At 34.7% G+C, this 12970-nt stretch overlaps 1 protein-coding gene across 1 annotated transcript; it reads right to left on the bottom strand.

Moving 5' to 3' along the window:
- Positions 1 to 1366: 1366 nt before the first annotated feature.
- Positions 1367 to 12652, bottom strand: LOC114299457 (haloacid dehalogenase-like hydrolase family protein). Its single transcript, XM_028244195.2, has 12 exons — positions 12110 to 12652; positions 10714 to 10965; positions 10547 to 10642; positions 9663 to 9840; positions 9447 to 9515; positions 9262 to 9362; positions 9047 to 9139; positions 7688 to 7759; positions 3512 to 3631; positions 3353 to 3403; positions 2661 to 2849; positions 1367 to 1877 (listed from the first exon to the last, which is right to left on the bottom strand). The coding sequence occupies exons 1-12, from the start codon at positions 12461 to 12463 to the stop codon at positions 1710 to 1712; spliced, it is 1743 nt and encodes a 580-aa protein (XP_028099996.1). The 5' UTR covers positions 12464 to 12652; the 3' UTR covers positions 1367 to 1709.
- Positions 12653 to 12970: the final 318 nt, after the last annotated feature.

Raw genomic sequence — 12970 nt, 5'->3', positions numbered from 1 at the left:
ACCCAAATGAAACTAATAAATTATGACACACAAACAAGATGACTTCATTGACCCTCCTTTGGGGAAAGAAAGAAGTGAAGAAAAGAGAAATTTGAATCATTGTTATTTTTATTTTCTTCATTTTTGAAAAATTCAAAATGATATTTGAATCATGAATTACTCAAATTCAATCTAGATATCATATCCAGAACGAATCTAGACTATGCACACTTATTTTTATGTTCATATTTATTTTACTGTATGCACATAACGTTACTATGCTACTATTGAGATATATCAAAGCGGCCCAAATTTTATTTTTTTTTCTTTCCATTTTTGCATTCTTTTTCCTTTATTTTCTCATCAACCAAACGTGTCTATACAAATACACACACATGTAAATATATGTACATATATCCATACCTTTGGGTGCAGTTTTCAGCATTCACGAGTCCAGCATCAGCCGAAACCCCCATGATTGCTCTGATTAAATTCTTCTCAAGAAAATGAAACCAAACTAAGAAGAAAAACAAAAAGCAGAGAGCGAAAGAGAGAGTCAGAGATCGGTTTTGTTTAAAAATGGTGTCCTTTTTTATTTATTTTTTTAATAACTAACCCAATTTGGATGGTGTTGGTGGTTAGCCTATTTTTTCGATCTCTCTTTGGATGGAAACTATTAGGACTCCTGAGGACCAATGTGTCTCTCCACTTCTATGCAAAAAGGCTCCCAAACTTCTTTTTTTTATTTGAAGGGCAAAAATAAAATAAAATTAATGTAGTTTGCCACATTTTAAAGAAAATGATAGGTATGCAAAAAAAGGCTCCCAAACTTCATTCCAATAATTTTTAACCAAACCTAATTCAACACTTTTTTTCTTCTTCTTTTTTTTGATGACTAAAAAAACTTTTCTATAGTTAAATTCATGTACTTCGCCACATTTCATTTACAAAATCGAAATTCTAAATATTGAGCCTTAACATCTTTTCTTTTCTTTTTAAATGATGGAGATAATCACGATCCGTTTTTTTCTTGTGTTTTTTTTTTTTTCTCTTTTTTATTAAATGATAGAGAAGATCACAATCTATTAATTTGTGACAAAAAGCAAATTTATATATGCATTTCGTTAACGAGTATTCTCTTGGTTTCTCTTCCTAAAATATTCCATATTTAGTAAATAATATTAAAATATTTTCCAAATTCTCAAAAATTATGGCATAGGTTTGGTTTGCCCCATATAATTTTCTTTCTTTATTTTTATTTTATTTTTTGTGTTCTCATAAACACAAGCAACCATTTTTTTATTTTTCATAAATATATTTTTGGTTGTAAAATTTGTTTCCAAAAACATGTTTTTTGGTACACAGGAAAAAACTAAACAAACAAAACTTGGAAAGCAAACTCATTTGCCATAAAATTGATCAATTCGTACTCGTAAAAATAAAAATAGTATTTGTAGACCTATTGTCACAGGATCTTATTAAGAAATACATCGATTCCACAGAAAAAAAATAGAATCACCTATAAATTATTAACTATTACATTTTCATTCACTAAGAAAAAAATGGACACCAATTTTTCTCACCTATTACTAGGCTGGTATAAAATTCATCCTTTCCAACTGAAAGTAGGATAATAAATTAGATGAAAAATATTGAGCATCGTTCGTGCCTAACTATAACAAGAAGCCACTCAGTCCATCCTAAATTTATGATTGCTTGAACCTGAAAGCTCAGAATGTGCAACGGTAAATGGCATCAGCCACTCCATCTTCATCGTTGCTGACACCGATCACGTCAGCTACGGCTTTTGTCTTGTCTGATCCATTACTGAGAGCAATGCCCAGAGATGCCAATTCAAGCATCTCGATATCATTTTCGCCATCACCAATAGCCATTATCTAACAACAAATGCCAAAAAAAAATTAATTGAATGGAATTAATATACCTATATCTTCAACATTGAGGACAACAGAAAATCATTTTAAATTCCCAAACCCAAGCACTTTTGAACTTACTTCTCAAATCTATGTTGTTTGCTAAGTCATTTTTTAAGGCTTGTCAAAAGACTTTAATTAACAACATATTGTAAAATTCATTAAAATTGTGTTTTCATGACTTCAGGGTTGAAGTTGTGTTTTCAAAACTCAACTTTATGAAACAACCTCAGTTTGGGAAATAAGTTCAAAAGTGCCTAAATTTGGGAAAAAAGTTCAAATGGTCACAAATATGGAATATTATTCTTTCTACATTTACCAGTGATCCAAATAAATGACAGAAAAAGAAGCTGAAAACCATTTCAAGCAAATATAAAATAAATTAACATAGACTAGCTTTAAAACTAAATTGCTACAAATAATAAACTATGCATGGAAGTTGCAATATTAGGAAAAATAGAATGAAAAATCTGCCTGAAAGTATTCTGATACAATGCATAATCAAGCAGAAAACATAGGCAACAATGTGAGGGAAAATATATTTTGCAAGATAAACGGTTTCTAATAGAGCTCATTTTCCTTCAACAACTAATGGGCAAAAGGTTAAGAGAAATAGTGTTATTGACCTCTTTTTCTTATTTCCTGTTAATGGAAACTCAGACTCCAGGAGAAATGTCGAGAATTTTTTTTTTTTAATAAATAAAATTGTAAAAAATTGGACAAGAAAAGAAAATTGTTGCCACACACCTCATTTGCAGTGACACCCAAATGATCAAGCAACATTTTTACTCCACTCCCTTTTGAAGTTCCAGAGGGTACAATTTCGAGCATATCTGGCACAGCTTGCACAACAGTAGCACGATCTCTTGTTGCTTCTGACCAGTAAGGTCGCAGAGTAGTAGCCACTCCCTCAGCAGTGTCTAAGAAGATCAGCTTCTGTGTATTTGGATGATCATGGGTCACAACAAGAGAAACCAGAACAACAATAATCATAAATTATTATCTTGGTTCGTTCTTAACTTGATCATCAAGAGAAATGAACCTACTAGGACAATGTTTTCCATCCAGTGATAACGTATGGACATACATATACGACAACCACTAATTCTCACTCCATTCTTAACAGAAGAAATACAGAACAAGTATAAATAATTTGCATTTTAACAGGATCTGCTTATAGACACAAATCCATTTACATCTCTTAAAAGGATTTAATTACAATAAACCATTATTTAACAGAAACGGAGTAAAAGTGACTAGTCAGTCAATAGCGGCGCAACAATCCAATTCAGTTTCCTTGCTGTCCAAATGAAATATGTGCATGGCTGTGTTTGTGAGAATTGGTTACATTTAGAAACTCTGTGTTAAATATTTGTGCCACTTTATGCTATGGTCAGTGTGAGCCCAAAACAACAAAACTGCCAATTTTAACAGCATACCTGTATGTCAACACCAGCCAAGAGGTCCTCAATTGATGGCATGACCTCCGCCTGCACAAAGGTTTCATGTGAACCGTGTAACCAAGTAACCCACATAGGCATTCACTGAAACAGTTATGGTGTGCGCGGAAAAAATAAACAAATCAGTGAATCGGGTACCTTTGGCTCATGATATATAGTATGAAGTGTGTCCACAAGAGGGTGATCAAATAATGTTAAGCAACGATCCTCACTGAATGCAATAAGTGGAATTTTATTCTCCAGAGAGTAGAGAAATGCCTGCAATACAGAAACATAATATTTAACTTCTCCACAAATATAGAACAAGAATTATCTAACCGATCACAAGAGAGAGAGAGAGAGAATAATCTAAATAAGCATAACTGTCCCTCATGCCTCGTATAAATTTTCTGATCCTTGTCAAGGTATCTAGGTCCTATCACAGGATTAAGAACTTTGAAATAGAGATTGCACTTAAGAAAATGAAATCAAATAAGACTTTAGGACCCGATGATATCCCTATTGAAGCTTGGAAGTGTTTGGGTGAAAAAGGGATTGCTTGGTTGACAAGGTTGTTTAGCAAAATTTTGTTAACTAGGAACATGCCAGATGAGTGGAGGAAGAGTATTTTAGTGCCAATCTCTAAGAATAAAGGAGATGTCCAGAATTGCAACAACTATAGAGGAATCAAGCTAATGTGTCATATAATGAAAGTGTAGGAGAGGGTGATGGAACACCGATCGCGAGATATAACAGATGTGTTAGAGAATCAATTTGAGTTTATGCCTGGCAAGTCAACAATGGAAATGATCTATCTTTTGAGGAGAGTTATAGAAAAGTATAAAAAAAAAAAAAAAAATAGACATTCATATGGTGTTTATCGATCTTGAGAAAGCATATAATAGAGTGCTCCGGGATATCATATGGTGGGTGTTAGAGAAGAAAGAGGTGACAAAAAGTTACATTGATGTGATTAGGGACATGTATGAAGGGGTGGTGACCACTATTAGATCGCCTGTTGGAGAGACAAATGAATTTTTCATCACTGTAGGGTTACACTAAGGATTTACCTTAAGTCCTTATCTTTTTGCTTTAGTTATGGATGAATTGACAAGAAATATTCAGGATGAACCGCCATGGTATATACTTTTTGCAGACGATATCGTGCTAGTGGATGAGACTAGAGAATGAGTAAACACAAAATTAGAGATTTGAAGAAAAGCTCTTGAATTTAAAGAATTTCGGATAAGCAGAACTAAGACAGACTATATGGAATGTAAATTTAGTAACAGTAACAATGAAAGCAGAAGAGAAATGAAGATTGAGAACCAAGAACTACCTAAGAGTGAACATTTTTGTTATTTAAGGTCGATTATCACAACAGCGGGGGAGATTGATGCGGATGTGGCCCATAGGATTAAGGCGGGATGGCGTAAGTGGAGAAGTGCGTCTGGGGTACTGTGCGATAAACGAATACCCACTAGACTAAAAGGTAAGTTCTATAGAACGGCTATTTGACCAGCGATGTTGTATGGGACGGAGTGTTAGGCAACCAAGAAACAACATGCTGAGATGAGGATGCTAAGGTGTGTGGCAAGACTAGACAAGACAGAATTAGGAATAAGTGTATTCGGAAATGAGTAGGAGTAGCACCAATAGAAGATAAGTTGAGAGAGAATTGATTGAGATGGTTTGGTCATATTCTACAGAGACCAATAGAGGCAATAGTGAAGAGATGCGATGCTATAACTTTAGATGGAAGTGTTAGCGGACGGAGTAGGTCTAAATTAACATTAGTTAGCGTTGTAAATAGAGATATGAATCTACTTAATTTGACTAACGAAATGGCCTTTGATAGGACCGCGTTGAGAAGAAAGATTCATATAACCGACCCCATTTGATGGGACTTAAGGCTTGGTTTGGTTTGGTTTAGTTTAGTAGTTATATGAATGATCTAAGAAGCCCAAACACGAACATGAAGCCGACATGTAAATTTTTAAAAAATATAGAACAGGACACAGAAGGGATACATGCAAAATATATCATCTATATATTTTTTCCATATATTTGAACATTTTATTTAAAGATAATAAAAAAATATTGCAACATAACACTAACTAAAATTGAAAATCCATATATTCCATGGCTTAAACATCAAGATATCATTCACATAATAATTGCATTCCATCAAAGATTCAAAAGTGATAAAATGAAGTTGTAAATCATACACCTTTTAAGAAATTTTTTTTTTTTTTTTTGTTTATTCAATCCATACATCACAAGAAATCAAAGTAGCATAAGTATTAGCAATCACAATAAATTACAATCCAGCATCATAAGCAAGGTACTCAAAAAAAAAAAACTATTTTTTTTTTTATTATGTTGAAACAGATGTTGTAGGTTACATGGTGGTCCATGAAGCACGGACATGTGTTAGACATACGCTTTGGACAGATGTCGAACACACTAGAAAAAGTGGCTCAATTTATTAACTTAATTAAATTTTTTTTCCACTAGGTCATGCTGGGACATGTCACCCATTGTAACCTGCATATTTTCAATACAAAAATAGTTTTCAAAAATATTATTATTTAATTACTTGTAGGTAACCTGCTTAATTGAATGTAGAAAAATAAATAAATAAATAAATCTTGAGGCTAAATTTCTTAAATGAATTTATAATTATGAATTTTTATTGTTATTTATAGACCACTTAGAATGACTAATAAACTGTCTGAAGCAACCAATTAAGAAGCACACAAATTACGTAATCGCCACCAACACACTATGTGGGCACCTTGTCACTTAAGACTAGACCCAGCAGCAGAAGTCTGATTCTAGCCTCAGATAATATGGTTGACAAAGTTTGGAACAAGAAAATTACAGCCCAACATCCCAGCACAGCTGAGCAGAAAGAGGCCACTGTTTCTATTAATACAATGCACATTATATTTCCAACTGTGGGCAAAGCAACAGTAACATTGATTCGCAATAAAATAAGTTATTTTCCTAACTTTTCTTTGCCATACCATAATAACAATGTTATTGAAAAACTAAACATGGGACCTCCAGAAAATTCAATTAATACCTATGTTACATGGACTTGGGTACGAGTAGCAGGTGTGGATGTGTATCCAAGCGTCCAACCTTCATAAATTTAAATCTTAAAATCTTGGGATACATATCCAAATTAGATATGGGTGTGGAGGACACGTTATATACACATATATATTCCATATTATATAATATTTTCACATGAAATGTTATAAATTATATAGAAATATACTTAAAATTAAATAGGATTAAAAAAAAATAAGAAATTTCTATATCTAATTCATGTGAAAGGCTAAAAATATTGCTTTACTAACAAATGCGAATTTCTTCTTCTCATATATTGTAACAAATTAAAGGATCCGAGTGTCTAAATTGGGTACAAGTGTTGGACACGTATCACACAATCTTACCCATGTTATATCCGGCTATGTTACACGGACTCGGGTGTGGATGTCGGGTGTGGGTGCGTATCTAAGGGTCAGACACTTCAAAATTAAAAACTGGGGATACGTGGATACGGATCCAAAGTTGGATACAGGTATGGAAATACGTTAAATAGTTATTTTTTAAAACATATTTATTATATGAAGATGAGTTAAAAAAGTTAAGGAATAACAAATTTTGTTAAAAAAAAATAACAAATAAAATATAAATAATAAATTATAAAAATTATTTTAGATATAAAATAAATTATATTATATATGATAAAATAAATTATTTTTATTTTAGACATAAAAATTATAATATTTATAATCTATTATATTATACAATATTTTTTTGAGTGAATATTATATATTATTATATTACTATCATTTATAACTAGGAAGCAGAGAAATAGAACGGAGAGAAAGAGAAGTCAGATTCAAAGAAGAAAAGAGAGAGAGAGAGAGAGAAGAAGGGAAGATAGAAGAGAGAGAGACCAAAGGGGAATCGAAGCCCTAGGGTGGAATCGACTTTAAGATGTTGGTTTTCCGATCTCCTTTGATTCGGTCTAGTTCGCAACTAGGGTTCACACTTTGATCTTGCTTCGCAAAGGTGAGTTTCAGCCCCCCCCTCTCTCTCTCTCAACAACCCTTCTTTTTTTTTCCTCTCATGTCAGCCGTGTCCGAGAAAACCATGCCGAATCTGACACATATCTCACACCCGCACCCGTGTCGTGTCGTGTCGTGTCGACACGGGTACTCTATCCTAAACCGGCGAGTCCATGTAACACAGATATCTGGTGGACACGGATAATGTGGGAGAAATAGAAGAGACACAATTTAATAAAATAAAAAGTACCTCTCTGCAGACATCAGTATCCAAATTCCTTCTAAAGATCTCCCGACCTTGTCTACCATAAACAAGCAATCCCTGGAATCAATTAGAAAATTAATAACAAAAGACAACATAGAGTAAACGTAACCAACAACTTGGGATAGAAAGAACATTTCAAGAATGCATAAAACAAAACTATGTGCAATATCAATGGGCATCATGTTTTCCTTGAAGCTTCCATACAACATTTGCCAACGCTAGGTACTTGGGCTAGCAGGTGTTTACCATGTATGCTTCATATTAGATGCTGCAACTAGTAGGTGTTAACCATCATAGTAGATGTTGCTAACATTTCATTTCATCAATACTGATAGTCTAGGAATTCTATTATTAACAGTGTGGATGGAAATGGAATTGATTCAAGTTTCACCTTGCATAAAAATATTGTTCCAATTGGATGGAAAAACATTATTAAAGAAGAGCCAGAAACTGAAATATTCTAAATATCTTATTCTGTGTCCTGGGAAACTCAAAATTAGCTCAAAACAAGATGATATGCAAGTAATTGCAACAAGAACCTAACTCGACTGGGTCAAATGCTTTCAACCAATAGAAATTATGAAGTCCAAGCACATAATCAATCAAGATGTAGTGATGCCCAATTCATTGCATGTTAAGTCCACAAGAAGGTATCATTATAGGTGCTTGGCTCCTTAGTTACATTGTGTTAATTGTTAATCCCCAAAAATTTGCAATTTTCATGTCTACTGTAGGAAGCCTTCCAAGTTTACGTGGATATCTATTAGAGGTCACCAGCAGGACCTGCTCAAACCATTTAAGCAAGTTAACTGACCTAAATATTAAAAGGATTTCTCTGTCATCTGGGGCATATTCTAGCTCAGGAAAATTACATAATTCAAATTAGTTTGCATCAAGGGTGTTGTTGAGGCTTTAAGTCTTGAATAGTGTTGTAAGTATAACCTATTGAGAAATGCTCTTCAATTGAGAAGCTAAAAGTCCCTTCCTGAGAAATTGCAGCCCAATAGCTTTATTCAGAATGTATGACTCCAAGGTGTCTCTCTCTTATTCTTAACCTCCCCTTCCCTCTTAATTTCTTTGTGATTGTACAATATTAGGCTGTCCTCATCTGAAAAACCTATAGAACCTTCAATGCATAAAGCCCTCACAAAGCAACCTATAGAACCTTTAGTACATACAGCTCCCATACTTCCTAAGGTTACTCTTTTGCCAACAACCTACCTTCATACCAAAAAAGTATTATGACATACCTATGGTTTCAGAGACCTTAGTAGCACAGGTGGCATTTATCCTACATACATCAAACAAGCAAAATATGAATAGAATAAACGGGAAGAGAAAGACCTGTAAGAAGACTCCAGGGGAAAACTCTGAAATAATGCCTTCTTTTCCTGCCAAGTCTACCATCTTTAAAGCACTTATCACAGCTGGGCGAGTCTGTTCCCAAAAATTAAATTAACCAATGGATAAAAAGAATGTGTCAACCAAGAAACACTACCTAACAGAATGAAAAACATAACAATGAGTAAAAAACTTGGGTAAATCTCATCTGCCCTTACCTTACCAGTGGCTATCACCACTTTGACACCCCTTGACAAGGCCTCTCTCAAAGCTTTTGCAGTAGTTGAAGAAACTTGGCTTTGACTGTTCAGCAGTGTGCCTTGTATTTGAATGAGAAATCAATATAGGCAAAAGAAAAGATCTAGAGAACATTAATAACAGAGGCAGTTCAGAGTGGTCTCACCATCCATATCACAGAAGATATAGCTAAACTTTGGTTTGTAAAATCGAAGACTGCCTTCTTTCTTCCTGTCTTTTAACAATTCATGTGTAAGATTCTCTCTGCAATCTCACACACATGCAAATATAGCTTCAAAATGAATAAAGAATGTAACTATCCAAGAGGAAGCTTTGTTGGCCAAGATGGTTGTAATGTTAGAATTGATAACAATGAAATTACCATCTGGATTATCTATATGAGGCATTCCATTGGTTTCAGCATCATTTGCACTCTGAATTAATCCTTTCCCCTTCCACCCAAGACTCTTCAAAAGCAGTTCCTCTTCCTCCTCCATTTCTGCCTCAGCTTCATCACTAATCTCATGATCAAATCCCAATAGATGTAACAACCCATGTACCTGCACGAAATTACAGAAATTAAAGTTCTCTCTTTAGGATAATTAACTTCCAGGCATAAAAAGTTTATTATAAACTGAAAACAGTTGACACACTGTTTTTACATTCCCATTTATTTTTGTGTCATTTATTCACTTGTCTGTGACTATTCTACTAAAATTACAAGCAAATCAAAATTTTATCACTCCACATAAGACATGAGGTAACGCAATACAAATGGCCGCAGCATTAGTCCTATGCAACGAAAAATTGTCAGTCCTTTTTCTCTCTCTAGAAGGGGGGAGGGGGTTGCTTATAGGAGGTTGGTTTTCATAATATCTTCAAACCAACAGCATATGCTCCACCATTTTAAATATCTTGATATTGGTGCAGTGTAACCAATAACACCTATAGGATGCTTTGTCTTAACAAATTAAAAACCAGGATATTTGCTTCAGTAGTCTGAGAGTCTGACCAGTCTATTACCTACAATTTGATTATTTAAAACTTCATTCTTGCAATATCAATATCTGCTCTGTTTTTGAGATCAGCAAGAACCAGAGAGTAACTGAATCTCAAACTATCGAAAGAGGAATGCAATGCAGGGAAAAGAGGCAGTCCCACCCATTTCAAGACAAGTAGACATATACTAGAGTGAACAAAGAGTTAAGTATATAGGTATGCATTCATTATTCATGAGTATATTAACTAAGATATTGTTGAACCAACCAAGAGTATCCGTATCTCATCAATAAGAGTGTGCCCTCTTTCCTCTGCTTGCCTTGCAGCTGTCTCAACAGAAATTACAATGTCACCCAACATGAGCTGCAGAAAGAAAAAGCATGTCAAATTTGCTACTTGAAACAGATTACACATGCAATGAATTGAGCTCTTACAATTGGAAGCTTAAGTTCGGGGACATGTTGCGACATGGAAAGAACATCAGTGGCATGGTCCTCATCCCTCCATTCCTTGTTGAGTTTGCGAATGAACTCATCATTGCAAAGAAGTACTGACAACTCAACAGTATCAAAACAGCCAACGTCATCTACAGCGGGTTCTCTTGTTTTGTACTCTGAATTTTTTAGACTATCAAATGCCAACTTCATTGCCATTGGAACATTTAGACGGAGCATTTCTGCAATACCCTGCAACATGTGCAGAAAAATAAGCACATATACAAAATATTTAAATCAGCAATCAACAACAGTCAACAGATTATTAATGTCTATAGTAAACAGTTTGGATAATGAGCAAATCGAACTAGTAGCTTAAGTAAATGCTTTGGTGATCCAATTTCAGATTAGATCACTTCCACAAGGTGATTAAGAAGGGAAAGGAGAAAATGTACTGCTATGGGGTGAATAATGAAAGAATATATACATGTGATTCAGCTCCTCCTTGAAATTTTTATGATTATGATTATTTTAATTTAGTTTATCCACAACAGCAATAAATATCAAATTCCAGACACATTGGGACTTCTTTTTCTGAAGACATATATACTTCATAAAGTGTCAGCATCGCACTGGTTTTCAATTTGCTCCACTCCTTAAGCGCAGCATCTAGATGTTACATTTTCCTCGCAATTCAACGAAGTTTTATCTGGACACAAGCTCTTATTCACTTTGATTGCTTCAAGGGTAAAATGGCAATATCCAGCTTGATTTCTAAACTGGTATGGATATCAAAATTCATAAACCAAACCAAGCTCCGTGTCCCAATTCACATGAATCATTTCGGCCACCCCGCTCTATCAAAGCTACGGAAATATAAATGCTATTAGAACCTGTAGTCCAAAGTAGTGCTGAAACCTTTCTTTCCTTTTGTGATGGGGGTTTTATTACAATCTACAAAACAGTCTTACGATGAAAACCTTGTTTACCATGCTTTTTAAATTTTTTCTAATTATTAAGCATCTGTGAGAGCAACAAAATTGAAACTTTCCTACTCAATCAGCCTCAAAATATGCGACATAGTGCCCCAATTCGCCATTTGCAGCCTCCAAATCCAGTATAGAAATAAAATATTAAGTTAAAAAACAGTGCTTTGGTATACCCTCTCTTCCAGTTCATAATGCACATCACTTGCCTCTATCAAGAATCAAATATGCAGTTAGTTTAATTTACTTCCTCCCAAATTCTCCAAATTCACTAGTTTACAGCAACTCATTCAGAATTTTCAACCTAAATGGAACAACCTAAAATTTTCAAATTCCTACACATTGTCACTCGATCATCAATGTCAAAACAAAACTAAGATGCAAATACAGAGAGATAAGGAAGGAGATACCAGAATTTCGGAATCGTCGGGCAATTGTTCTTCGATGCAAATATCGACATTGAGCTCCAACTCCTTCTCCTTACGACTCTTCGCCGGACGACGCCGCACCTTCCTATACCCTCTCTGGGACGCAAATACCTTCGAAATGCTCCGATCTTCGCAGCGCAAAGCACTGAGCCTTCCACCAAACACCGAAGAATCCGAACACAAGGACGAGGCATGAAAACAGACGGAAGAAGAAGGGAAGAGAGTCGGTGAACGGCGGAAATAGGCGGCGGTGGAGAAGGCGCGTGAAGCGACACGCGCCGCCATGAGATCGCGGGGGAAGGTGCGAAGGAGAAGGAGACTCAGGCGAGGGAGCATTCAGGTACTGGTTTTGTGCTTTATTAAGCAATATTTATGTGTGTTGGAAGGTATATTCGGCTTCTCTCTCTCTCTCTCGCCGTGAGTCACTGTCCAGCGACATCTACCAAGTGATTCGAGTGAATAGTGTTCGCAATTTGCAATTCGCACTTTACTGAGAGGGAAACAAAATAATATGATAATAATAATAAATTAATCAAATATTGTTGGGTAAATTTGTTAGTTTTTTTTGGCTTTTGAATGTTATTATTATAATTTTAAACGTGTCAGTAAGGATCAATCAGTCTTTACAGAAAATAAATTGTTAACCAACTATCAGACGATTATGTTTTAGTTCTTTCAATCTCAATGAAGAGGACTTTTACTGGTGACTTTGTTTAGGAGAATTAAGCAAATAGCGATTAAATGAAGAACAATTGTAACATTTCATTAAGTAAAAATAAAAAATTTACAATGATTCAACTCAGCCTCGTAGAAATTTACAGCAACAAACTACTTGAAACTACT

The sequence above is a fragment of the Camellia sinensis genome, chromosome 13 (assembly GCF_055761805.1).
Source record: "Camellia sinensis isolate YWXY chromosome 13, ASM5576180v1, whole genome shotgun sequence".
Taxonomy (NCBI): Eukaryota; Viridiplantae; Streptophyta; class Magnoliopsida; order Ericales; family Theaceae; genus Camellia; species Camellia sinensis.
Note: the sequence above shows the minus strand (reverse complement) of the source record. Positions and strands in the feature narration are given on the sequence as shown.